This window comes from Erpetoichthys calabaricus, chromosome 14 (genome assembly GCF_900747795.2).
Source record: "Erpetoichthys calabaricus chromosome 14, fErpCal1.3, whole genome shotgun sequence".
NCBI lineage: Eukaryota > Metazoa > Chordata > Cladistia > Polypteriformes > Polypteridae > Erpetoichthys > Erpetoichthys calabaricus.
Genome location: NC_041407.2, coordinates 28,931,045 through 28,956,599, shown reverse-complemented (window position 1 = coordinate 28,956,599; position 25,555 = coordinate 28,931,045). Strand labels below are relative to the sequence as shown.

Sequence of the window (25,555 nt, the reverse complement as noted above, 5' to 3'; positions counted from 1 at the left end):
CCCACCTTAAATCCCTTCACACCTCTTCATCAGCGTCTTTTGTTTTGTAAATGTGTCACTCAGCACAAGCAGCCTGCTGTCCCATCCCCTGCCTTGATGGAGCTCAGCTCGGGCAAAAAGTTCTCCCAGCTCAAGCCAAGGCTCCTTACCTGCGTGTGAGGTGCCTGGAATTGCACAGGTTAAATAATACAGTATATTATTATTCGGAACACATGCATTTTATGTGTGTTCTGTGTCTACAAAGATCTGGGTAAGTGTAGGATGAAAGGAAATGTGAGGCAAGAAATGCTGAACATATACCTAAAGCAGAAACATTTTCCATGTTCACTAATAATGATGTGAAGTGTATAATATGTGAAGACTTTAGTCCAAATATCAAATAAACATGCACTTTTACTCAAGAATATAACCAAAGAAAAAAAAAGCATTTGATTTACATGTTGCGGTCAATGAGCTCAAATGTCAGTCGACAGGAAGTGTTCTAGAATGGTGTAATGATAGATAGATAGATAGACAGATAGATAGATAGACACTTTATTAATCCCAAGGGGAAATTCACATACTCCAGCAGCAGCATATTGATAAAAAACAATATTAAATTAAAGAGTGATAAAAATGCAGGTATAGCAGACAGTAACTTTGTATAATGTTAATGTTCCAGCCATATGGGTGGAATTGAAGAGTCGCATAGTGTGGGGGAGGAATGATCTCCTCAGTTTGTCAGTGGAGCAGGACAGTGACAGCAGTCTGGTAAGTAATGGTAAGAATTACTGCCTTATAACCCAAAGGTCCTGGGATCGAGACCGGGTGCTCAGCTAGTATTGCAGGTGGAAGTCCCATTTTACTTATGGTGCCATAAAAGCGAAACCGCTGTGAAGAAGCTGTCTGTTGTTACGGTCCTGCCTTTGTCCAGTCTGATAGTAGTCACGGGACATCACATCTTTGATTGCCGGTTCAACAAATAGTTCTGAGCAGGTATCAGCTAGAGCACCCACTGTGGTCATCACTGCTGTTATGAAAAGAATGGAGTTAAATGTCATCAACTCAGAGAGGGAGAGGCAAGTTCGTTTTACCATGTGAACGTCACTGAGAGAATAAAACTGAACAATAAAAAAACAAGCGCTAATTTTTACAAGTAGCCAAAGTTTACACCAGGTGTTACAGACTCAAATCAAATGTATGTTTTTATTATATTATAGTAATAATATGTTCTATCAAACAGTTGTGGCGAGCCCCCTCTTCTACGCAGTGGTGTACTGGGGAGGCAGCATAAAGAAGAGGGACGCCTCACGCCTGGACAGCTGGACAGTTTGACATCTGTTGCGGAGCGACGGGCGCTGAGCAGGCTCCTGTTAATCATGGAGAATCCACTGCATCCACTGAACAGTATCATCTCCAGACAGAGGAGCAGCTTCAGCGACAGACTGCTGTCAACGTCTTGCTCCAGTGACAGACTGAGGAGATCGTTCCTCCCCCACACTATGCGACTCTTCAATTCCACCTGGGGGGGGTAAACGGTAACATTATACAAAGTTATTGACTGTTATACCTGCCTCGCACTCTCCACCTTGCACTTTTTAAACTTGCACTGTGTTTTTATCACTCTTTATAATTAATATTGTTTTTTGTATCAGTATGCTGCTGCTGGAGTATGTGAATTTCCCCTTGGGATTAATAAAGTATCTATCTATCTATCTATCTATCTATCTATCTATCTATCTATCTATCTATCTATCTATCTATCTATCTATCTATCTATCTATCTATCTATCTTAGCAGCTCACTACTCAATGCGGAGTGCCAGGACTTGAACCCGGGACCTTTTTATGTGTTCTTAACATGTCAAAATTGAAATAATGTACAGTCATGGCCAAAAGTTTTGAGAATGACACAAGTATTGGTTTTCACAAAGTTTACTGCTTCAGTCTTTTTAGATCTTTTTGTCAGATGTTTCTATGGTATACTGAAGTATAATTACAAGCATTTCATTAGTTGCAAAGGCTTTTATTGACAATTACATTAAGTTTATGCAACGAGTCTGTATTTGCAGTGTTGGCCTTTCTTTTTCAAGACCTCTGCAATTCCCCCTGCCGTGCTGTCAATCAACTTCTGAGCCAAATTCTGACTGATGGCAGCCCATTCTTGCATAATCAATGCTTTGAGTTTGTCAGAATTTGTGGGTTTTTGTTTGTCCGTCCGCCTTTTGAGGATTGACCACAAGTTCTCAGTAGGATTAAGGTCTATGGAGTTTCCTGGCCATGGACCCAAAAGTTTGATGTTTTGTTCCCCGAGCCACTTAGTTATCACTTTTTGCCTTATGGAACGGTGCTCCATCATGCTGGAAAAGGCATTGTTCATCACTAAACTGTTCTTGGATGGTTGGGAGAAGTTGCTCTTGGACAATGTTTTGGTACCATTCTTTATTCATGACTGTGTTCTTAGGCAAAATTGTAAGTGAGCCCACTCCCTTGGCTGAAAAGCAACCCCACACATAACTGGTCTCAGGATGCTTTACTGTTGGCATGACACAGGACTCATGATAGTGCTCAACTTTTCTTCTCTGGCCGATCTTTTTCTGGATGCCCCAAACAATCGGAAAGGGGATTCATCAGAGAAAAGGACTTTACCCCAGTCCTTAGAAGTCCAATCCCTGTACCTTTTATAGTATATCAGTCTATCCCTGATGTTTTTCTTGGAGAGAAGTGGCTTCTTTGCTGCCCTCCTTGACATCAGGCCATCCTCCAAAAGTGCTTGCCTCACTGTGCATGAAGATGCACTCAAACCTGCCTGCTGCCATTCCTGAGCAAGCTCTGCACTGGTGTTGCCCTGATCCCACAGCTGAATCAACTTTAGGAGAAAGTCCTGGCGCTTGCTGGAGTTTCTTAGGCGCCCTGAAGCCTTGTTCAAAACAGCAGTGGAAATGTGTTTTTTGGGATTAAGTTCATTTTCATGACAGAGGGACTTTGCAATTAATTGTAATTCATCTGATCACTCTTCATTACATTCTGGAGTATATGCAAACTACCATTATAAAAATGGAGGTAGCAAACTGTGTGAAAATGAATATTTGTGTCATTCTCAAAACCTTTGGCCACCACAGTAAACATCAATTTAATGATTTTTATAGATGCATTAGGCTGCTACAAGCACAAAGCTCTTTCATTAGAACTGACACATTTTACAAACTTACATTCACAAAGTCTCTTGTGACACTAGCAATAGACTCTCTGCACCCCGTCAGTATGCCCGAGGCAACATGGGCACAGTCATAGTCCTCAGATTATAGTTTGTGTTACACAGGCCTGCAGATGAAGCAGCAGCAGACTCCACCTTGTCCAAAATGCTGCTCAGAGAGGGAAACCAGAGTCCGACTATGGTTTGCCATATGGGGTATATTGGTGAAAGTGACAACTGGAGTGGAACAAAATCCCTCACTGCACTGTGAAGTGTCTTTTTGGAAGTTTTAAGTGAGTTTATTTTATGAATGCTTTTTGTAAAGGTAAAAAATATGTTGAATGCACAGCTGAGTACTTACCTGATGCCATGACACCTGCATCAGCTTCAATGTGAAGAATTTTATGAACAGAAAATAGAAAAATAAACAAAATTGTGTAATGTACTTAAACCATATAAGGAGCCTTAAAAAATCGAAATACCATTTAAATAAAAATGCATACAAATACTTGCTAGCCCTAATATTTGCATGCCTCTTTTTTTTGTTTTACTACTTAAGTGACTGTTATTTTGAGCTTTATTGCAATTGCACATGGGGTGGCAGAGGAGAAGGAAGATGGCACACAGGCTCTTTGAAGGAAGGCGAGAGAGAAAAAGAGAAGGTCGCTCACAGCAGTGGCATGGCACATGAAGGCCCACGGTGTCTTCCAGCAGTTCACTTGCCATAAAAGAAGATAAATGGCGACCCACTTTTTATCAGCTTCTGCTACAGATTTCTTTAATCAAAAGACTGAAGGAGTTGTTTCCTTTTTAGTGCGGCAAATGCACACAAAGGGCTAACATGTTGCTTTAAAACCATAGAAGGAATAAGTATGGTTAATGCAGGCTTTAAGGGTGGCTTAGTGGTAGTGCTGTTGCCTTGCAAAAAGGAGACTGGGGTTGCACTCTCTGCGTGGAGTTTGCATGTTGTTCTCATGTGTTTCCTCCCTCAGTCCAAAGACATAACTATAAATAATTATTAATAATTCTTTACATTTATGTAGGACTTTTCTCATTACTCTAACCACTTTACATAGAGAGTGGGGAGCCACTCAACCACTACCAATGTGTAGCCTCCACCTAGATGATGATGTTGGTAGCCATTTTTGCACCAGTACACTCATGACACATTAGCAATTACGTGATTAAGAGGTGAGAGAGAGACATTTTGAGATAGGGGATGATTAAGGGGGCAAGAATGACCAGGCCATGGAGGGCAGCTTGGCCTGGAACGCAGGATGCACCCTGTTCTTTACAAAGGATGCACAGGGATGTTTTATGTCCACAAAGAGTCAGGATCTTGGTTCTACGTCTCATACAAAGGATGGCATCAGTTTTACAATGTCCCTGTCACTGCACTGGACCATTGGAATCCACACACAGACCACAGGACATTATGTGTCCCCTGTTGACCTCTCCTACACTTCTTCCAGCAACAACCCAAGCTCATTCCCAAGAAAACACATTTCTTTCTCTCTCTGTCCTCAGAGCAGTTACTCCTCTTACTTGTAAACTCTGCATACTCTTTAACATTAATGCAATGCCCAGCGGTTAATTCTGACAAGGCACCTTTTTATACTTTCTACTGTAAGATCATGTTACTAGAGGCCAGATGGCCATTAAGTGCCATCTCCGCTAACTTCCATTACAATGTAATCCACTTTCTGCAAGTAAACCAAACTGCTGGTTCATATGAAATAGTAAAGGATCGCCACCCTCTCCGTGTCAAGTGTATGCCAACTTGTTATTGCAACTTGCCCTACGCTGTTGGCTTTGAAGCAGCTTAGAGCCAAGAGGGAGAGGGCCACATCACATGAAAATCCTTATGGTGATGCTCACCACATGCACCAATATACAAATACAGATGAGGATTTGCCACAGAAGATACATATATAATGGTTAAACAACAAAAGCTTTGTTAGAATTCAATATCCCAAAATACAATCCAGCAAAGAAACAGGCAGATGGTCGTACACAGCATGACTGTCTTTAATAAAGTACTGTATCTATCTATCAAAACAGGGAAATTTAAAAAAAAAAAACAGAAGTCAATAAAGAGGGAAGAGGTCATTAAAAGATACTCCTGGACTGTCAACAGATTCCAAATTGACTTGCAAGCTGGTCAATTAAATTCCCAAAAATTCAAATTAAAAGCACATCCTGAAAGCTTAATGCTTGAGAAATTGATAGAACAATATGAGGGGTGATGATTTGTGTGGTTGTTCTGCTTTAAGTTACTCAGGAAGTGCATGATGCCGAGGTCCTAGGGTAGCCAAACGTCTGCTAGCACCTGGTGCTGCTGAGTTAGACTCCAATTGGCCACAGCCCCAAACAAGGTCCAGAAAATGCATGGATGCATGGACGGAGGTGAGGAACTGTTAGTTGGCTTGGAGTAACGATGGACACTGAACTTCACTGTTGAATTAGTTTCAGCTTCATTCACCCTCAATGAGTAAGCATGTGGCAGATGCCTACGATTATAAGACAACTAAAATTCAAAAACCAGAAATGTTATTGTTATTAACTGTAGAGACGCTCGCCTCTTATTCTTTTAAGAAAACAGTATGAGTCTGTCTTGTTATCATTATAAATAAAGAAGTAAATCCACTATTACTTCAAGAAAATGGGCAAAATTAAATCAACCACAACTAGGAGGGAAAATGGTAATAAATACTGTATGTGCAGAGTTACTAGCTCATTCTGCAAATGGCACTTTAAACACATAAAATACAAACACAGTAGGTAGGCATTTTTAAATAGCTGGAATTGTTTCTTCTTTTAAGTAGATAGCCATACAGTTTGCTTAGAAGCACAGGCCACACTGGTGGGCACTTTGTAACTTACATCAATATAGTTTGCATTAATGTAGTCAGAGTTGTGTTCCCCAAAAAATGGATGGAGCTTCACTCGATGGCTGTCATCTGAAAAGAAACAGAAAACAAGATTTAGATAGATAGATAGATAGATAGATACTTTATTAATCCCAAGGGGAAATTCACATACTCCAGCAGCACCTTACTGATACAAAAAAACAATATTAAATTAAAGATTAATAATAATGCAGGTATACAGACAGACAATAACTTTATATAATGTTAACGTTTACCCCCCCGGGTGGAATTGAAGAGTCGCATAGTTTGGGGGAGGAACGATCTCCTCAGTCTGTCAGTGGAGCAGGACAGTGACAGTAGTCTGTCACTGAAGCTGCTCCTCTGTCTGGAGATGACACTGTTTAGTGGATGCAGTGGATTCTCCATAATTGATAGGAGCCTGCTGAGCGCCCTTCGCTCTGCCACAGATGTCAAACTGTCCAGCTCCATGCCCACAATAGAGCTTGCCTTCCTCACCAGTTTGTCCAGGCGTGAGGTGTCTTTCTTCTTAATGCTGCCTCCTAAGCACACCACCGCGTAGAAGAGGGCGCTCGCCACAACCGTCTGATAGAACATCTGCAGCATCTTATTGCAGATGTTGAAGGACGCCAGCCTTCTAAGGAAGTATAACCGGCTCTGTCCTTTCTTACACAGAGCATCAGTATTGGCAGTCCAGTCTAATTTATCATCCAGCTGCACTCCCAGGTATTTATAGGTCTGCACCATCTGCACACAGTCACCTCTGATGATCACGGGGTCCATGTGGGATCTGGGCCTCCTAAAATCCACCACCAGCTCCTTGGTTTTGCTGGTGTTCCGTTGTAGGTGGTTTGAGTCGCACCATTTAACAAAGTCATTGTACAGTCATAGTACATAGTACAGTCCCTTGTGGCGCTCCTGTATTGCTGACCACAATGTCAGACGTGCAGTTCCCAAGACGCACATACTGAGGTCTGTCTTTAAGATAGTCCACGATCCATGCCACCAGGTATGAATCTAGTGTCATAACCTGTCCATGAGAATTAATGTGCAACAATAATTAATTAATTAATTAGTTACCTAAAGAGAAAAGCCAAGATCCTTCAATCCTGGCAAATGCAGGTGGACACGTCATTGAGGACGAGGCCCTTCTACTTAAGAATGCTCTCGGTTATGGTAAGATTTGGAGTCAAAGTTACAGCGGCTACACACAGTAGCCAACCTCTTCAGACTTTTCTATATTTTACTGTGTAAACTATATAATATAAAACGAAGGCCTGTGTGTCCAGTCCTTCTGAACAATCTTATTGGTCAGTTTGGCTTTGGTGATGCAATCCAAGGAAAAAAGGCATACAGGGCACGCTGGCAGTGGCACCTTTAAAGACGGCAAGTGTAAAACTGGATAGGAGGTGAAACAAGCTCCTTGAAAATAATGACAGGCTTTATAGGAATGCACTCAAGAGAGGGAGCGCGGATCAAGAGACATTCACGCAAACATGAATGCCGAGGAAAGGAGCTGAAGGTACACACGTAGAACAAGAGATAGCAAATATTTTTAAATGATTCTATTACCTGTCTTCAACAGGTACTGTGGCTAGTGTAAGAAAATATTCTAATGTAAAGGAAAAACACAAGTGCACAGATCTCTAGAGGTGATTTTAAACTGAATGTGGGGTGGGAAAGTATTCACTCATTTCAGGGTATTTCTGCACGTCAGGCTAACTTCTCTTACATATATTTACAATTATCATCCAGTCACAGTCAATTGTTAAACCACACAACATTTACATACAGTAAGTTAAACACAATGAAACAAAAATTGATTTCATTGATTGACATAAACAGATTAAAGCAGGGTCTGTTCCCACTTTGCAGCTAATGTGCCTTGGATAGGCTTTGGCCTCCCGTAACCTTTTGCTAAAATAAACAGAGTCAGAAAATGTACTCCTCTAAGGGGAAGCATCAAAATAAAAAAGAGAAGTTTATATTACAAATGGAAGGAAACTATTCAGTCCAACAAGCTTGTTTGATTATAGTCATAGCTAAGTTGTTTCAACATCTCACCCGGAAGCTTTGTAAAAGGTGTCATGTATTCTGTTTCAACTACATAACTTGGTAGTTTGTTCCAGATTACAATTGTTCTTTGTGTCAAGCAAGTCTAATTGGCTTTTTCCCCCTCTGAGCATATTTTAATTCTCACCAACTTCCTCCAGTGCTAGATTTACTGTTCAATGGAAGGGATTCTGCCTACTCAACTGTATTGGTGCTTTTGAGAGTTTTCAAGCCTTGCGTCAAATCCCCACATAGCCGCCTTTGTTCAAGACTTCAGAGCTCTAATTTGTGTAGCCTGTCAGAGAAGGACATGCCCTTTTGTGCACAGCATCTAGAGCCACTAACTCTACTGTCGAAATCACGTCAGGCGTGGTCTTACTAGCAAACATCTAAGCTTAACATAACTTAATGTTTAGTCAAAAATGTTTAAATATAACATTTTATAACCTTTGTAATTGATTCCACACATTGTCTGAGCGATAACATTGCTGCCTCAATGCAAATTAAATTTCTTTTATCGGATGTTGCTTCCTGTAGGTCAGCATCACTGATCTATTTATAATTAATACTCCTTTACTATGCTTTTTTTGTGCTTATCCGCTTTAAACTACATTTTCCAGATGTTTACCCTATTTTAATGAGTGCGAAGGCCTTCTTGAATTTCCCTAACTGCCTCCTTGGTACTTTCTGTATAATGATTAGCTACAGCTGTGACTAACCATCCACCCATCCATTTTAAAACTTGCTTATCCTGACTGTGCAGGGTCATGGGGATGTTGGAACATAACTCAGCAACCACAAATCCAAATGAATAACAAGTATTAAAATATCTTAAAGATGCTGTTAATTAACTATGTAGGCTGTATGAGGATGGTGTAATAATAATAATTATAAAAATAAGTACCCTAGGTTCTTGTCTATAAGCCGGACTCATGTATAAGCCGGAGACCAAAAATCATACGAATTTTTAAAATAAAATCGTATCATAGATAAGCCGGACTCATGGATAAGCCGAACGTACTATAACCTATAACTAATAGAAGGGAGGGAGGTCAGTGGTCTCACTCGCGCCCATTTAATTTCTTTAAGGGGGGAGAGAGTGTGAGATATTGGCGTCTCTCTCACTCCCCGCATGGCGCGGTTGGAGCGGCCGGAGCGCGTTCTTTCTGCTCTGGGCGTCGCCGAGTCAACACGCACGCGTAGCGGTCATTTAAATTGTGATTTTATATGTAAGCATATTTAAATATATATCGCGGATTTTTTGCTGGTTCGCGGATTTCTGCGGACAATGGGTCTTTTAATTTCTGGTACATGCTTCCTCAGTTGGTTTGCCCAGTTGATTTCATACAAGGGACGCTATTGGCAGATGGCTGAGAAGCTAGATTGCTTACTTTTCTCTGTCTCTCTTGCGCTGACTATCTGTGATCCTGACGTATGGGGATTCAGCAGGGGGGCTGTTCGCACACCTAGACGATAAGGACGCTCGTCTAAAAATGCTGAAAGATTATCTTCACGTTGCTATCTTTTGTAAAGCTGATTCCTGAAAAGACATGCTGCACAGTGCTTCGCATACTTAAAAGCTCGACGGGCACGTATTGATTTTTGACTGAATAACAAACTCTGTCTCTCTCTCTCTCTCTCTCTCTCTCTCTCTCTCTCTCTTCCTGCTCCTGACGGAGGGGGTGTGAGCTGCCGCCTTCAACAGCTTTGTGCCACGGTGCTTCGCATACTTAAAAGCCAAACAGCACCACTGATTTGTTTGCTTTTCTCTCTATCTCTGTGACATTCTGTGCTCCTGACACACACACCTTTGAAGAGGAAGATATGTTTGCATTCTTTTAATTGTGACACAGAACTGTCATCTCTGTCTTGTCATGGAGCACAGTTTAAACTTTTGAAAAAGAGACAAATGTTTGTTTGCAGTGTTTGAATAACGTTCCTGTCTCTCTACAACCTCCTGTGTTTCTGCGCAAATCTGTGACCCAAGCATGACAATATAAAAATAACTATATAAACATATGGTTTCTACTTCGCGGATTTTCTTATTTCGCGGGTGGCTCTGAAACGCAACCCCCGCGATGGAGGAGGGATTACTGTATAAACCGGACTTATGTATAAGCCGATATTCTATGTTTTCATTTTCACAACTTTTTTCCTTAGATAAGCCGTGGCTTATAGACAAGAACTTAGGGTACTTAGAAAAAAAAATACAAACCAATTGTTGTACAGTACTTACTATAGGCCAGGATTAGTATAGATGAATTCTCAGGAACTAACTGGGGGAATACAGATGGGCTAAGATGAAAGGGCATTAACAGGCTGGCACAGCCTGAAATTGAAGGGATGGGATGAGCTTATTAGCTAGTAGAAGGTGGTAGGTTTTTAGAAATATAAGCATGGCCTAGAATGAGGCTGAACAGGCCTGAGCTGAGTCACTGGGAACCACACACCTCCATTCAAGCAAAGTCAGGCAAGGTTTCTCTCTCTCTCTGCCATTTTCCATCTGGAGGAGAGGAGGCCAAGCCATCACCGTCTCCACTCAAATGCCATGTGGGCCAGAGACTAGTCAACATAATGAGACAGAACGTCACATGGTAGCTTGTTATCAGGTTTTAAAGAACACTCATTTTACTCCACTTATTCACATTTGGGCATGATTAAAAGTGTAAGTTAATTTATACACGAATAAAAGTGTAACTTTCTCTCCTGCCTGTTTCAGTGCTCCATCTTGTTGCCTGAGATCACAAATATAAGAGGTACTGTAACATATGAGGGCAGTAACAGGGATTTGGAGTACTTTGTTTAGGTCTGCATAATAAAGTGTATAAAAGGGAATAAGGACCCCCAAGGACTGTACCACGGCTTTAACAAGGAGATCTTTTTCCTTTAATGAATATAAGGCTGGCAGTGACTTCACAATGGCATAGGAATAGTGCTGTTGTTTCACAGATCTTGTGGCCTGTTATTTGAATTCTGTGCCTGAGTGTGGGCCACGTCCCATGTCCATGTTCTAAACATATTGTTTTTTTTTTTTTTTTTGACCCAGATCCCCATAGACATGCTGGTTTGGTTGAATGGGGAGTGACTGGGGGCATAAGCAGGCCCAGCAATGTCCTGGCAATCTGTCTAGGGCTGTTTTGTGCCTTGCAACCAAGTACAGTAGAGTTAAGGTCGGGCCCCCCCACAAGCCTAGAATGGATTAAGCCGGTTTAGGAACGTAATGTTACAAGTAAGCCCACGATTCGCTAGCGAATCGGAAATCCACGAATGGTGATCAGTTTCTGTTCCGTCCGATATGTGGATGGATGACATATCATGGAGGGTGGGTGCGTCTGGGGAACTGTCATTTAATTACATACGCATATCTGTAGTAAAGCGGTCTCGTTTTGTGGAGACGTGATTCCGTTGCCTTTGCTGACACCGACTGCTGGCAGAGTGGAGCACAGCAACTTCAGCCCTGCGTCCATATCCGGTTTACGCCGTGTAGTTTGGACGTCTGGGGATTCCGTACTGTAATACTGTAATGTGATTCACATATGCGCTGAATCCTCTCGTTTTTGTTTTCTCTGTGGCGGGCTCGTTGCAGTGCGGCAGTGCGCGTGCGCCTCGATGCGCCCAGCGTCCATATCCGGTTTACAACCTTCGGTTAGTAATATGGATATTACTCTCTGTGTTACATAAGGCTGGTGGGGACAGTTATGTCATGTTCACATTAGTGAAATGAGTTCTGGGTACTGTATCATGGCTTGTCCTTATGCAGAGGCTGACATTTCTTGTAATCTTTTGTAGGCTACAAGAACTTAGAACGGAGTCTTTTAGCATTTATTGAGAAGAATTTGAGTATTTACAACCTTACAAGGCTGAGATAAAGCAGGAGTTCACAGGAATAAGCTATACTCTAAAAATGCAAATATATATGATTTGTTGTTATATTTCTATGGTTTACAAATAGATGTATCTTTCATTTACACATAAATATAAAGTATTTTATCTTGCACTGTGATTATGTGACACCATATACACTGCAAAACAACTTTTTTCAAATGTAAATATCCAGATGTGGAGAGACAAATCCTGAGCCCCAAACAAGAAGCTGGCCTGTGCCCGCTGTTGACTCTTGTTTGATGTGCCAATGTGCTGCCTTCACAGCTGTTTGTTTCCAGAAGTCACTCAGCATTACAGGCCAAGCTAAGGGCTTACCTTCTCCAGTTTGTGACTTTTATGGCCCCTGCTACCGGTTTTGAGAGAGATGTGTGTTTTTGGGGTAGTACTGGCTTTGAAGGGGCCTCAAGAAATGTGTGCTCCCAAGGGAAAAGGCCTTATGATGGCTCTAAAGAGGTCTTGTAGCAAATCACAATACGTTTTTTGAACCTTTACACAATGAACATGTGATTACTCGGCTGGCCTCCTTTATTCTTCAGGATCTTCTTCAATATTATGAATCCCACAGAGAACTCTGCAGCCAAATCCTCATCATTACTGTTTATCTCACATAAGCTGGTGGGACAACTGAAATCTCCCTGAAGCTTGCCTACTAAAATCCAAGTATGCAGGTTACTGAACCGTGAGTGTCTGCTGCAGACTAAAGGGCACTGAGGAGATGGTTTAAAATATCTAGAAAGAACAAAATGCCCAGAAAACCTTAGGGAAAACTTTGATACAAGTAGGGGGTCATATTGTTTGTTTGCTATCATATCGATTATATTTATTATTTATTGCATTCTTTTTTTGTCAAAAATTTACTGGCATGTCAATAAAACAATTTTTCAGTTTAAATATGGTGTTCAGTGTGGTGTTAGGTTACATACCTGCTGTTGCTATCACCATATGGACACATCCAGACATTTTCATGTTTTTGACATAAATGGATACCTTTTTGATTAAGATACCTTTAAATTGATTTAAAAATGCAGATATTACATTACTACTACTACTTCTGTAGCCATTCGTGATGTTTATGGCTGAATGCCTTTTCTAACGCCAACCCTCCCCATTTATCTGGGCTTGGGATAATGTGTTTCTAATGTCTATTACTGCTTGAAATGACTGATTTTTAAAAATTTATTATTCACATATGACTGCAAAGCCCCTTTTTGAGCAGCCTTTCCTTCAGTGTCCTGATGGTCAGCTTATCCTTAGTTACTCATGTTCAAATGCTTATTAGTTATTAGAGAAACCTTTGCAATTACTTTAGCATCACTGAAATCTTTTACTCTCTTTACTTGGGTTGCATAGTACTGGCACTCCTAAAGTTCAGTTCTTGGTTCAAAATGGCCAAAATGAAACATCTTTCTCAAGGATATCCCATGTGACAGAAACTGAAGATTTCATACAAAGTTGTCCATTACTATCTTGAGAGAAGACAGCAAACTCGATCTAACCAGGGTACAGGCCCTCAAATATTAGTGTGATCTGCAACAGTGAAAAGATGATTAAGGGATGCTGGCCTTAGAGGCAGAGTTTCAAAGAAAATGCCATATCTGAAACTGGTAAATAAAAATAAAAGGTTAAAAGATCACAGGCATTAAATAGAGGATGACTGGAAAAGCATATTGGCTGCTGAAAATGGGGCTTTGCAGTCATATGTGAAAAATAAATGAAAAAAATCAGTCATTTCAAGCAGTATTAGAAACACTAATGACGTCTTGGTTGTATTTTTAAATCAATTTATCCTGATAAACAAAAAGTATTACTTTTTCTAAAAACAGGGATATTTCTGGGTTTGTCCTGATTTTTGACTGGTAGTGTAAGGGGTCTCTTGATTAAAATTTACTCTAGTATGTGCCAGGCATGCCCTAATTCTAAACATTGTTCATCAATCATAAATGATCCATCTAAAATTCTCTGCAATGTATGATGGGCCAGAGCAAACCTGAGAGTAAAGTCATCAAGCGGCTGCATGTTTTGGGGGTGTACTACATTTGAACCACTTTGGGAAAAACTGATTTCTCAGATAGCTTTGGATTTCAAATCCGCTCTAATGCTTCAGCAGCCATATTTGGGGTAGCATCAAATGGGTTAAAAATGTGCTAAGAAAAATCAGTTGTAATTTACCATAACACACTACCAGCACATAGACTTACTTTGCTCAAAGAAATCCTAATCCACTCTAATTCAGTGGGGAAGCACTTTCTATATTATCTCAAATTGGAAAAAATGTAATTCTGTTTATGAGAATCTGTTCAGAACTTCTTCAGAATTTGTCAAAAACTCAACAGCGTAATCTGTAGTATACACACTGGTGCCATGCTCAACTTTTTTTTTTATTTTACTCGGTGTTCTATCCTTATATAAAGGACCATTTTAGACAGGGCTTTCAAATTGTGAAGATCTCTTGTTCGAGTGGGGAATGAATGCTGAGTTTCATTGGTGTGATTTCACAGCATACTATATTGCTTGCCATGTTATTTTAATTTCTTCAAGGAATGCAAACCCAGCCACAGGGGATGCACAAACCAGTGTGTTTCTTCGTGGCGGTCCCAAGCCCGGATAAATTGGGAGGGCTACGTCAGGAAGGGCATCCGGTGTAAAATTTTGCCAAATCAATATGCGGACAACAAAACAAATTTCCATACCGGATTGGTTGAGCCCCGGGTTAACAACAACCGCAACCAGTACTGTTAGCCAACAGGGTGCTGGTGGAAATTGGGCTACTGTTGGCTGACGCAGAAGAAGGAGAAAAAGAGGGGGGAGACATGTCCAGAGGCAGAAGGAGAGAAGGAAAATAAAGAGAGTGGAACTGAGGGTAGGAACTTTGAATGTTGGCAGTATGACTGGTAAGGGGAGAGAGTTAGCAGATATATGGAGAGAATGAACGTTGATATATTGTGTGTGCAAGGAACTATATGGAAGGGGAGTAAGGCCAGGTGGATCGGAGGTGGATTCAAATTGTTCTGTCATGGTTTGGATGGGAGGAGAAATGACAGTTAGGAAGGGTGACAGCAAGAAGTGTGCTTGGCGTGACATCTGGACAGAGGAAGGAGGAAAAGGAAACCTGTTGGTGGAATGGGGAAGTACAGGAGAGTATACAGAGAAAGAGGATGGCAAAGAAGAAGTGGGATAGTCCGAGAGATGCAGAAAGTAGACAAGAGTACAAGGAGATAAGGCGCAAGGGGAAGAGAGAGGGGGCGAAGGCTAAAGAAAAGGCGTATGAGTTGTATGAGAGGCTAGACACTAAGGAGGGAGAAAAGGACCTGTACCGATTGGCTAAAGAGAAGGACCGAGCTGGGAAAGATATGCAGCAGGTTAGGGTGATAAAGGATAAAGATGGAAACGTACTCACAAGCGAGGAGAGTGTATTGAGCAGATGGAAAGAGTACTTTGAGAATCTGATGAATGAAGAGAACGAGAGAGAGAAGAGGTTGGATGATGTGGAGATAGTGAATCAGGAAGTGCAACAGATTAGCAAGGAGGAAGTAAGGACAGCTAAGAAGAGGATGAAAAATGGAAAGGCCGTTAGTCCAGATGACATACCTGTGGAAGCATGGAGGTGTTTAGGAGAGATGGCAGTGGAGTTTTTAACCAGATTGTTAATGGAATCTTGGAAAGTGAGAGGATGCCTGAGGAGTGGAGAAGAAGTGTACTGGTGCCGATATTTAAGAATAAGGGGGATGTGCAGGACTGTAGTAACTACAGGGGGATAAAATTGATGAGCCACAGCATGAAGTTATGGGAAAGAGTAGTGGAAGCTAGGTTAAGAAGTGAGGTGATGATTAGTTAGCAGCAGTATGGTTACACAGATGCTATGTTTGCTCTGAGGATGTTGATGGAGAAGTTTAGAGAAGGCCAGAAGGAGTTGCATTGCGTTTTTGTGGGCCTGGAGAAAGCATATGACAGGGTGCCTCGAGAGCAGCTGTGGTATTGTATGAGGAAGTCAGGAGTGGCAGAGAAGTATGTAAGAGTTGTACAGGATATGTACGAGGGAAGTGTGACCGTGGTGAGGTCTGTGGTAGGAGTGATGGATGCATTTAAGGTGGAGATGGGATTACATCAGGGATCGGCTCTGAGCCCTTTCTTAATTGCAATGGTGATGGACAGGTTGACAGACGAGATTAGACAGGAGTCCCCGTGGACTATGATGTTTGCTAATGACATTGTGATCTGTAGCGATAGTAGGGAGCAGGTTGGGAAGACCCTGGAGAGGTGGAGATATGCTCTAGAAAGGAAAGGAATGAAGGTCAGTAGGAACAAGGCAGAATACATGTGTATAAATGAGTAGGAGGTTAGTGGAATGGTGAGGATGCAAGAAGTAGAGTTGGCAAAGGTGGATAAGTTTAAATACTTGGGATCAACAGTACAGAGTAATGGGGATTGTGGAAGAGAGGTGAAAACGAGAGTGCAGGCAGGGTGGAATGGGTAGAGAAGAGTGTCAGGAGTAATTTGTGACAGATGGGTATCGGCAAGAGTGAAAGGGAAGGTCTACAGGATGTTAGTGAGACCAGCTGTGTTATATGGGTTGGAGACGGTGGCACTGACCAGAAAGCAGGAGACTGAGCTGGAAGCAGCAGAGTTAAAGATGCTAAGATTTGCATTGGGTGTGATGAGGATGGATAGGATTAGAAATGAGTACATTAGAGGGTCAGCTCAAGTTGGACGGTTGGGAGACAAAGTCAGAGAGGCGAGATTGCGTTGGTTTGGACATGTGAAGAGGAGAGATGCTGGGTATATTGGGAGAAGGATGTTAAGGATAGAGCTGCCAGGCAAGAGAAAAAGAGGAAGGCTTAAGAGAAGTTGTATGGATGTGGTGAGAGAGGACATGCAGGTGATGGGTGTAACAGAACAAGATGCAGACGACAGAGAGATATGGAAGAAGATGATCCGCTGTGGCAACCACTAACGGAAGCAGCCGAAAAAAGAAGTTGTGTTTTGTCATAACATTTTGTTTCAAAATAAAAACAATTAGCAAGAGAAAAAATAAGCAGTGCTGAATGAGAAAATGTTTCATGTAAATAATAAAAAGAAAAAAATCTTGGGCATTGGTCAGACTGTATTTAGAATACTTAACGTGATTGTCAGTTCTGCTAGCGAAGAGACTGCGACAGCACAAGTCCATTACTGCCGTTAACAATATAAACAATGTATCAGTGGTGTGCCTTTAACAGAGGGAGTAGTAACCTTTGTTGTCGTACTGTGCCCTCTTGTGATGATAACTGAAACTGCACACTTTTCATAAATGAAAACCTCACCGTCTTAAGAAATACACAACATACAACCTCAGCGGAGCAATTCAGGCAAGTCTGAGTTGCTTCTTGTGGATAACCTTCATTTGCCACCCGGGCTTTAAAAGTTTCTTCTATCTTGTAAATTGATTTTTTGCAATTTAGTACAATTTACAATACAAGATGACATACATTCCTTGCTATTAATTTGGATTGAAATGAAAAAAAATACTCTTTGAAAATCAAACTTGAAACTTCCAAGCAAGGCTAACTTGGAATTGGACCACTTAAAATGTCATGAACTATTAATGTACTATACAGGGTGGCCCATATTTATGTATATGATTGAAAAGGTGTTATTGTCAGGAAACTACCAGTGTTATTATCAAGTAACATAATGGAACATGAACATTAAGAACCTTAAATGTTTTATCGTCCCCTGTTTTCCATGGCGTGGTGCTCCAATGCACCATCCAGATCGAAGCATGCCTGAAGACGAAGAGCAACGTCGTGACAGGTGGCTTGGGACATCTGTACTGGTACCTTCTGAAACTCTTCTGTGATAAATGCACACGTAGCTCAGCCACATTGTGGGTGCAATGTTGATACAACTTGTCTTTTAGGTAACCCCACAGGAAAAAGTCTGGTGGGGTCAAACAAGGAGGCAGAGCCGGCCATTCCACGGGCCCATGTTGGCCGATCCAGTGTTGTGGGAGTGTTTCATTTAACCACTGTCACACTGGTATGGTGTAGTGTGGCGGTTCCCCATCTTGCTGCCACCATAGATTGTCAGTGTCTGGTCGTGCAGACAATAAAGAATGCACAGTACCGCAACTGCAGGTAATTTTCTCCAGTAACTTTGAAATGGGGAACTTTGAAAGGCACTCACCACAAGAGTTGTGCTGGCATCAGTATGCACACTCCTGGGCCTACCTGCTCCCTTCACTTGCAAAACAGTAATGCTGATGTCAAATTTTGTGTTTATTATTGCGATGATTAGCACACTGAGGCCATTGCCTCCAAAGTCAACTGCCATTCTCCATTTCACCACGCATAGTTGTTTGTTGCGGAGTATAAACGCACACAACGTATGCGCTGCTCTAACGATAATCAATTTGCTGCCATTCTGTATTCAAACCCAACAGGGGTTGCCTGGTTCAGCACATCGTTACTCCCAATGTTTGTTCATTTTTGTGTACTTTACATACACAAAACAAATTATGTAGCTTTTTAACAAGTAGGCTAAGAAGAAATTAATTTCTATCCTTTCAGCCATACTCTGATCTCAGAATTTCAAGAGATGCTATCGGGCTCCAGATTTAGGTTTTCCGAGACTCCATAGTTTTGTCCACATTACTGCATTTTCGTTTTAAAAACACAGACATTTTCTCCATTTACACCTTTCATCCATATTACATTAATCCCTGAAAATTGAGACTTTTGAAAACGCTCTCCAGAGCCATATATTTCTAGAACCGGTGGATTGGAATTGTAGTATAGATGGGTTTACAATGAAGAGTTTTGGGAACACAAACTCTAATTGTGCCTTTATTGGTTTCTGCTTATTTTGTGGCCCTTCCCTGATTAGATCCTGCTCATTATATTTCCTCAGCCACTTTGCTCGCCTTATACTCGTGTTGTGCGTTACTCTCACTGACAATTCTATATCATTGTCAGTCCAAACAAGAGCTATCTTTTTTTTTCCTGTATTTGCCATTTCTGTTCTCTGTGAACACGAGCTGCAAATAAATGTCTAGCGTGGAGGACACTTTCTCTTCCTTTTTCTGTGCATGCCCTGTCTCGATGACTGGCTACATCATATGCATTTTCATTTGTTAAAGTGTGGATGGAGATTCCTTCACAAGTGATGCGAAAATGTTAGTATGGATGGAGGTTGTTTTAATTTAAAAATGATGTTTTTAACTAAAAGTACAGTAGTGTGAACGTAGCCTTAGAACAACAAGTCACAAATTAGGTGTATGAGAGGGCTAGGCCCATTTATCCTCTATTTTTATCTGAACTCAGTATCTATTGGAATCATAGGGATAATGCACAGAATATCGATCATCTGATAATGTAATTAAACCTATGAAAAAAACAGCTGTTTGTCCTTGTTGCAAAAATTTCCCACTGGGATAATCAAGACAAGTGGGATTGAAAACCTTGAGACACTGCAATAGTGTAGGAGAGATCGGCTCCCCCAATTGCGTAAATGCATTAAAGCATCACCAGACACAATCAGTAGAATCAGCATAGATAGCACCACATATTAGAAAAACAGGATACAAAAGAAAGAACAAGAAATTTTCAGAAAACTTAGAAGGTGTGTGGGGAAAGCATTAGTCAGAATTTAGATAAGTAAAATAAAGCAATCAGAGAATTTAAAATTAAATGTTCCATTTAACACAGTTGTGTGACAGGATGGAAATGAGCAGAGAGTAAGCAAGAGCCAAGAGATTAGGATGAGGAGACGAATAATGTGGTCAAACCAGGAAAAATAAAATCATCTTTTAAACAAGTTCAATATATACAGTAATCCCTCGCTACTTCGCGGTTCACTTTTCGCAGATTCACAACTTCGCGGATTTTATATGTAAGCATATCTAAATATATAACGCGGATTTTTCGCTGCTTCGCGGGTTTCTGTGGACAATGGGTCTTTTTACTTCTGGTATTTGCTTCCTCAGTTGGTTTGCCCAGTTGATTTCATACAAGAGATGCTATTGGCGGATGGCTGAGAAGCTACCCAATCAGAGCACGCAGTTAAGTTCCTGTGTGCTACTGTTTGGCTCAGCGACGGAGTGCTGCATTAACCAGGAAGTCTCATCTCACTCATTCAGCATTAACGTGCTCTTGCTACTGCATTCAGGGGATTATCACCTTCATCGTCATCATTTTTACTGCGCAGCATATTCATCACCATCATCACGTCATATATAGCTATGTGTACTTCGCTATACAGTAAGTGTAAACTTATCTACCGATTTCATATTGCTTAGCAGTTGTCCCTGTTATTAATAGAGTAAAGGGTGGGTTGTAAACAGTACAGGGAGGGTTTAAAAACGTCCAAATATACGTTAAATAATTAAATAAATATGGTGTCCCTACTTCGCGGAAATTCAGTTATCGCGGTCGGCCTTGGAACCTATCTCCCGCGATAAGTGAGGGATTACTGTACACCAAAAGTCAAATTCAGCCCTAACCAGAGGTCAAAAACTAACAGATCTTTGAAAAAAACACACTCCACAATCCTGGAGGGTGTGCTAACTGTGATGCAGACCCTTATTCTACTGCTCATATGGTGTAACTATGCATGATTTCCATGGCAACACCCCCTAGTGACAGGTCAGCATGGCAAAGTAACTGTTATTCAAAATGGCAGCACCCACTAAAAACAAGATACCAAGAGGGGATAGTTCAAAACAAAACCAAAACTAAACAAATACAGTCATATGAAAAAGTTTGGGAACCCCTCTTAATTCTTTGGATTTTTGTTTATCATTGGCTGAGGTTTCAAAGTAGCAACTTCCTTTTAATATATGACATGCCTTATAGAAACAGTAGTATTTCAGCAGTGACATTAAGTTTATTGGAGTAACAGAAAATATGAAATATACATTATAACAAAATTAGACAGGTGCATAAATTTGGGCACCCCAACAGAGATATTACATCAGTACTTAGTTGAGCCTCCTTTTGCAAATATAACAGACGCCTCCTATAGCCTTTGATGAGTGTCTGGATTCTGGATGGAGGTCTTTTTCACCATTCTTCCATACAAAATCTCTCCAGTTCAGTTAAATTTGATGGCTGCCGAGCATGGTCAGCCTGCTTCAAATCATCCCATAGATTTTCAATGACATTCAAGTCAGGGGACTGTGACGGCCATTCCAGAACATTGTACTTCTCTCTCTGCATGAATGCCTTTGTAGATTTCGAACTGTGTTTTGGGTCATTGTCTTGTTGGAATATCCAACCTCTGAGTAACTTCAACTTTGTGACCGATGCTTGAACATTATCCTGAAGAATTTGTTGATATTGGGTTGAATTCATTTGACCCTCGACTTTAACAAGGGCCCCAGTCCCTGAACTAGCCATAAAGCCCCACAGCATGATAGAACCTCCACCAAATTTGACAGTAGGTAGCAGGTGTTCTTCTTACGCCATGCAAAGCGCTTTTTGTTATGACCAAATAACTCGATTTTTGTCTCATCAGTCAGTCCAAAGCGCTCTGTTCCAAAATGAATCTGGCTTGTCTAAATGACCATTTGCTTACAACAAGCGACTCTGTTGGTGGCATGAGTGCAGAAAGGGCTTCTTTCTCATCACCCTGCCATACAGATGTTCTTTGTGCAAATTGTGCTGAATTGTAGAACGATGTACAGATACACCATCTGCAGAAAGATGTTCTTGCAGGTCTTTGGAGGTGATCTGTGGGTTGTCTGTAACCATTCTCACAATACTGCGCATATGCCGCTCCTGTATTTTTCTTGGCCTGCCAGACCTGGGTTTAACAGCAACTGTGCCCATGGCCTTCCATTTCCTGATTACATTCCTTACAGTTGAAATTGACAGTTTAAACCTCTGAGATAGCTTTTTGCAGCCTTCCCCTAAACCATGATACTCAACAATCTTTGTTTTCAGATCTTTTGAGAGTTGCCTTGAGGATTCCATGCTGTCACTCTTCAGAGAAGAGTCAAAGGGAACCACAACTTGCAACTGACCACCTTAAATACCCTTTCTTATGATTGGACACACCTGTCTATGAAGTTCAGGGCTTAACGAGCTAATCCAACCAATTTAGTGTTGTAAGTAATCAGCATTGAGCAGTTACATGTATTCAAATGAGCAAAATTACAAGGGGACCCAAATTTTAGCACAGCCAGTTTTTCACATTTGATTTAATTTCATACAACTAAATACTGCTTCACTAAAAATCTTTGTTCGGAAAACACCGCAGTACTCAGATGTTCCTAGGAAATCAAAGACATACCACTGTTATCTTTTTTGTTGAAAGGAGAGTCAATTATTATGCAGGCTGAGAGGGGTTCCCAAACTTTTTCATATGACTGTAAGTCTTAAACAAAAATTATCATCAAATAATATTAAATATGAATACACTGTACTTTCAGACATTAGGTAAACATAACAAGGACTGTAAGAATTTTATTAAAGCTCAAAGTAAATTTTATTTTTCAGTTACAACATAACATTTCCTACAATCAAGTCGAACAGAATTGAACCCCCACCTGAGAGACGAGAGGAGAGCCAACAGCAAGATCAAATCTTTAAAAACAGCAAAGTAGGGAGAATGTACTTTTCCCTGATTATAAATGCTTACTCTAAAATTTTATTAATTAGATCTTGCCATACTTTGAAAAAGTTTTGAACAGATCCCCTAAGTGAGAATTAGATTTTTTCCAATTTCAAATAATACAGAACATCAGTTACCCACCAACTCATAACAGGTGGGCTGGGAATTTTCCAGGTGAGCAAGATAAGTCTATGTGCTAGTAGTCTGGTGAAGGCAATTACCATCAATTTGTCCTTCTCCACTTTAAGCCCATTTGGGAGTCCACCAAACACAGCTGTTAATGGGTTTGCAGTGATTGTGGCAACAAGGCAGTCTACTAGGCATTCAAAGATTTTTTTTGTCCAACATTTGGTGCACGTTCTAAACATGTGGCCTAGTCAGGCTAGAGCTAGATTACAATGCAGTGGTTTGGTGTCGTCCATTTTGGGAGATGGATGTCTAAAGCGGAACTCAGTTAGCAGCTGTGTTATTTTACTTTTTTTTTTTACTGTTATTCCGAGGTATCCTGCATTTACTGAACCCAAAGGGCTTTAATTAAAGTAAATGCAAGTATATACAAGTATGAATAGCAGAAAAAGAGCTCAGAAAGAAATGGAAAAGACAGCTAAAACTTCATTTAAGTCTAAACAGGCCTCAAATTCAAGTTCAAGGTACGACGTGCCAGAGACTGACCTGGAACAGATAGGCGAAAGAATAGATCTTCTGGGATCCAACGTTGTAGCATCGCCTCGAGCCGACAGTGAAAGTGAGAGCAAGTGAGTCAGGCCAGGAGAATTCATTGATTCTAGAAGGTTCATTGAAACGGAAAATGGCCTTACTATCCGCGTTGTTTACTACTCCCTGCGAGCCAGTGGCACCAACTGCAACTGGGCTTGCTAGTCCAACTGCGTAGCGCAGAGAAGACTGAAATGAACAGTCCGAGTTGAAGGTAATGATCACCGCAATGATTACCACAACAACTACCGGTCTCAGGGAGAACATAAAGGATCTAAAGAGTAATATAAAGAAGGGTTCAAATAGTGCTGGGAGGTATACTGGTTCATACCGAAAACCGTTTTTTATTTTTGTTATGATATGGATTTTTCTTGTACCGCAATACCGGTTTAAATAGCCTAAACAACGTTTGGAACATGGAGCAGCGGGAAACTGTTTAAGGGGGGACCTTTTTCACTGCTACACCGCTAAACATGCATGCAATGGAGTACATGCGTTAGTGGAGGTATTGAGCGGTGAAAATGGACATAGAACATTCAGAATCTTAAGCTGTAGCAGACGATAAAGTTGAACATGATGACACAGAAGAACTTTTGCAGAAAAAAGGAGCCGTGTCTGTTGTCTGGAGATACTTTGGTTTTAAAAGTTTGGATGTGGACCAAATAACTATTTACTGCAAATGCTGTTGAACTAAAGTTGTCGCTGGAGGCGGCAACACGAGCAATTTGCTGCACCACCTTAGCCGCAAACATGATTTGGTATACCATGAATGTATGGAACTAAGATTGGCACCCTCTAATTCCTCAGGTAAAACTGAAAAAGCTAGAGGACACTCGAGTCAGACGTCACTTGTAGACGCGTTTTCTGGAGGTACTGCCTACGAAAAAAAAAGCAAGCGGTGGATCAAGATAACCAACGCTATTACAATCCATATACTGTAGCTAACGTGTCAGTGGACAGAGACTGTTAACATTAACAGAAAGTGTAGTTGGTTTACAAAAAATATTTACTATTTATTCCTTTTCTAAGACTCAGTGCAATACAACTTTTGACAAGCACCTCCAGATATTTTACTAAGTCTAAATGCCTCTTTGGATGGTTGAAAATATGTTGTCAAAATTATAGTTTAAGTTGTTTGCAAAATTTGTTCAATAAAATGGTTCTATATTTTGACTGCAACTGTAATGCAATGTGATTACTTCACTTCATTAGTGCCACCCCCTTGAAAACTATCACTTTATAGGGCCTTGCAAACCTGTATTAATACTTGTGTGCACATTAAAATGTTTTCTTGTACAATGTACAATTCTCATGATCGTGGAATAGGTTATTCTTAGCCAGTCTTCTGCGGTAATTGTACTGGAAAATGTGGTTAACATCCACTCATGTATGGGGAAAAAAATACCGTTGAAAACCATGAAAATGGTATAATTTTGAAAAATACCGTGATATAGAATTTTGGTCATACCACTCAGCACTAGTTTCAAATAATACAAATGATATAAGGAAAGATATAAAGTACATAAACAACACAAACGAGACGCTGCTTCAGGATATTAAATAGTAGGAGAAATGTTTCAGTAATCACTTTGAGGTAACTTTTAAAGGTATGCTGGAAAAAACTGAGGAAAAAATACAGGAAAACGCAAGTAAGTTTGAGAATAAATTTAGAGAACCTGATGCTCAGCTTGAAGATGTTAAGCAAATATTCACGACTTGTATTGAAATAGTTGAACAACTGGCATCTATCAATGACAGAAAAGCAAAGGTTACAAATTCCAAATGCAAACTGCTTGGAGACTGACTAACTGCACTGGAAGATGGATACAGAAGGAATAATATCAGAATTGAAGGTCTCCCTGCAAACCGTGAAAGTCCAAAGCCAGTGAAATTCATAGCATAGCATTTTCTGAGTGATTGATGGACAATTGGATTATTAGTATATTGATGATAAGTTGTATTTACTGGGGCACAAATCATGGCATATAAAGAAGTACAGCAGGATTTTATTTCTGTTACAGACCAGGCTTGTGTATATTCAGCAATTTGTGTTGATTTCCAGTTCTTCATAGCTTGTATATTTGCTACACAGTCATAAAATTAAAAGTTAGGTAGTGCCATTGCACCTTCTGCTTGTCTTTGTAGAGTCACCATTTGAATGCATGGATGTCTCAAATTCCAAATAAATGATCTTATAACTGAGTCTAATTTTTTAAAGGAAGATGTTTAATGTGTATGAAGATGCCATGAAATAG

General features: G+C 40.6%; 1 protein-coding gene across 4 annotated transcripts in view; it reads right to left on the bottom strand.

Moving 5' to 3' along the window:
* The window catches only part of LOC114664826 (receptor-type tyrosine-protein phosphatase U-like), a 1,094,815-nt gene that overhangs the window by 87,577 nt on the left and 981,683 nt on the right, over positions 1-25,555 (bottom strand). For all 4 annotated transcript variants that reach the window (XM_028819112.2, XM_028819113.2, XM_028819114.2 and 1 more), the window contains one exon: positions 6,058-6,134. In XM_028819112.2, coding sequence (XP_028674945.1) covers positions 6,058-6,134 — 77 coding nt within the window. The remainder of the gene's footprint in view (positions 1-6,057; positions 6,135-25,555) is intronic.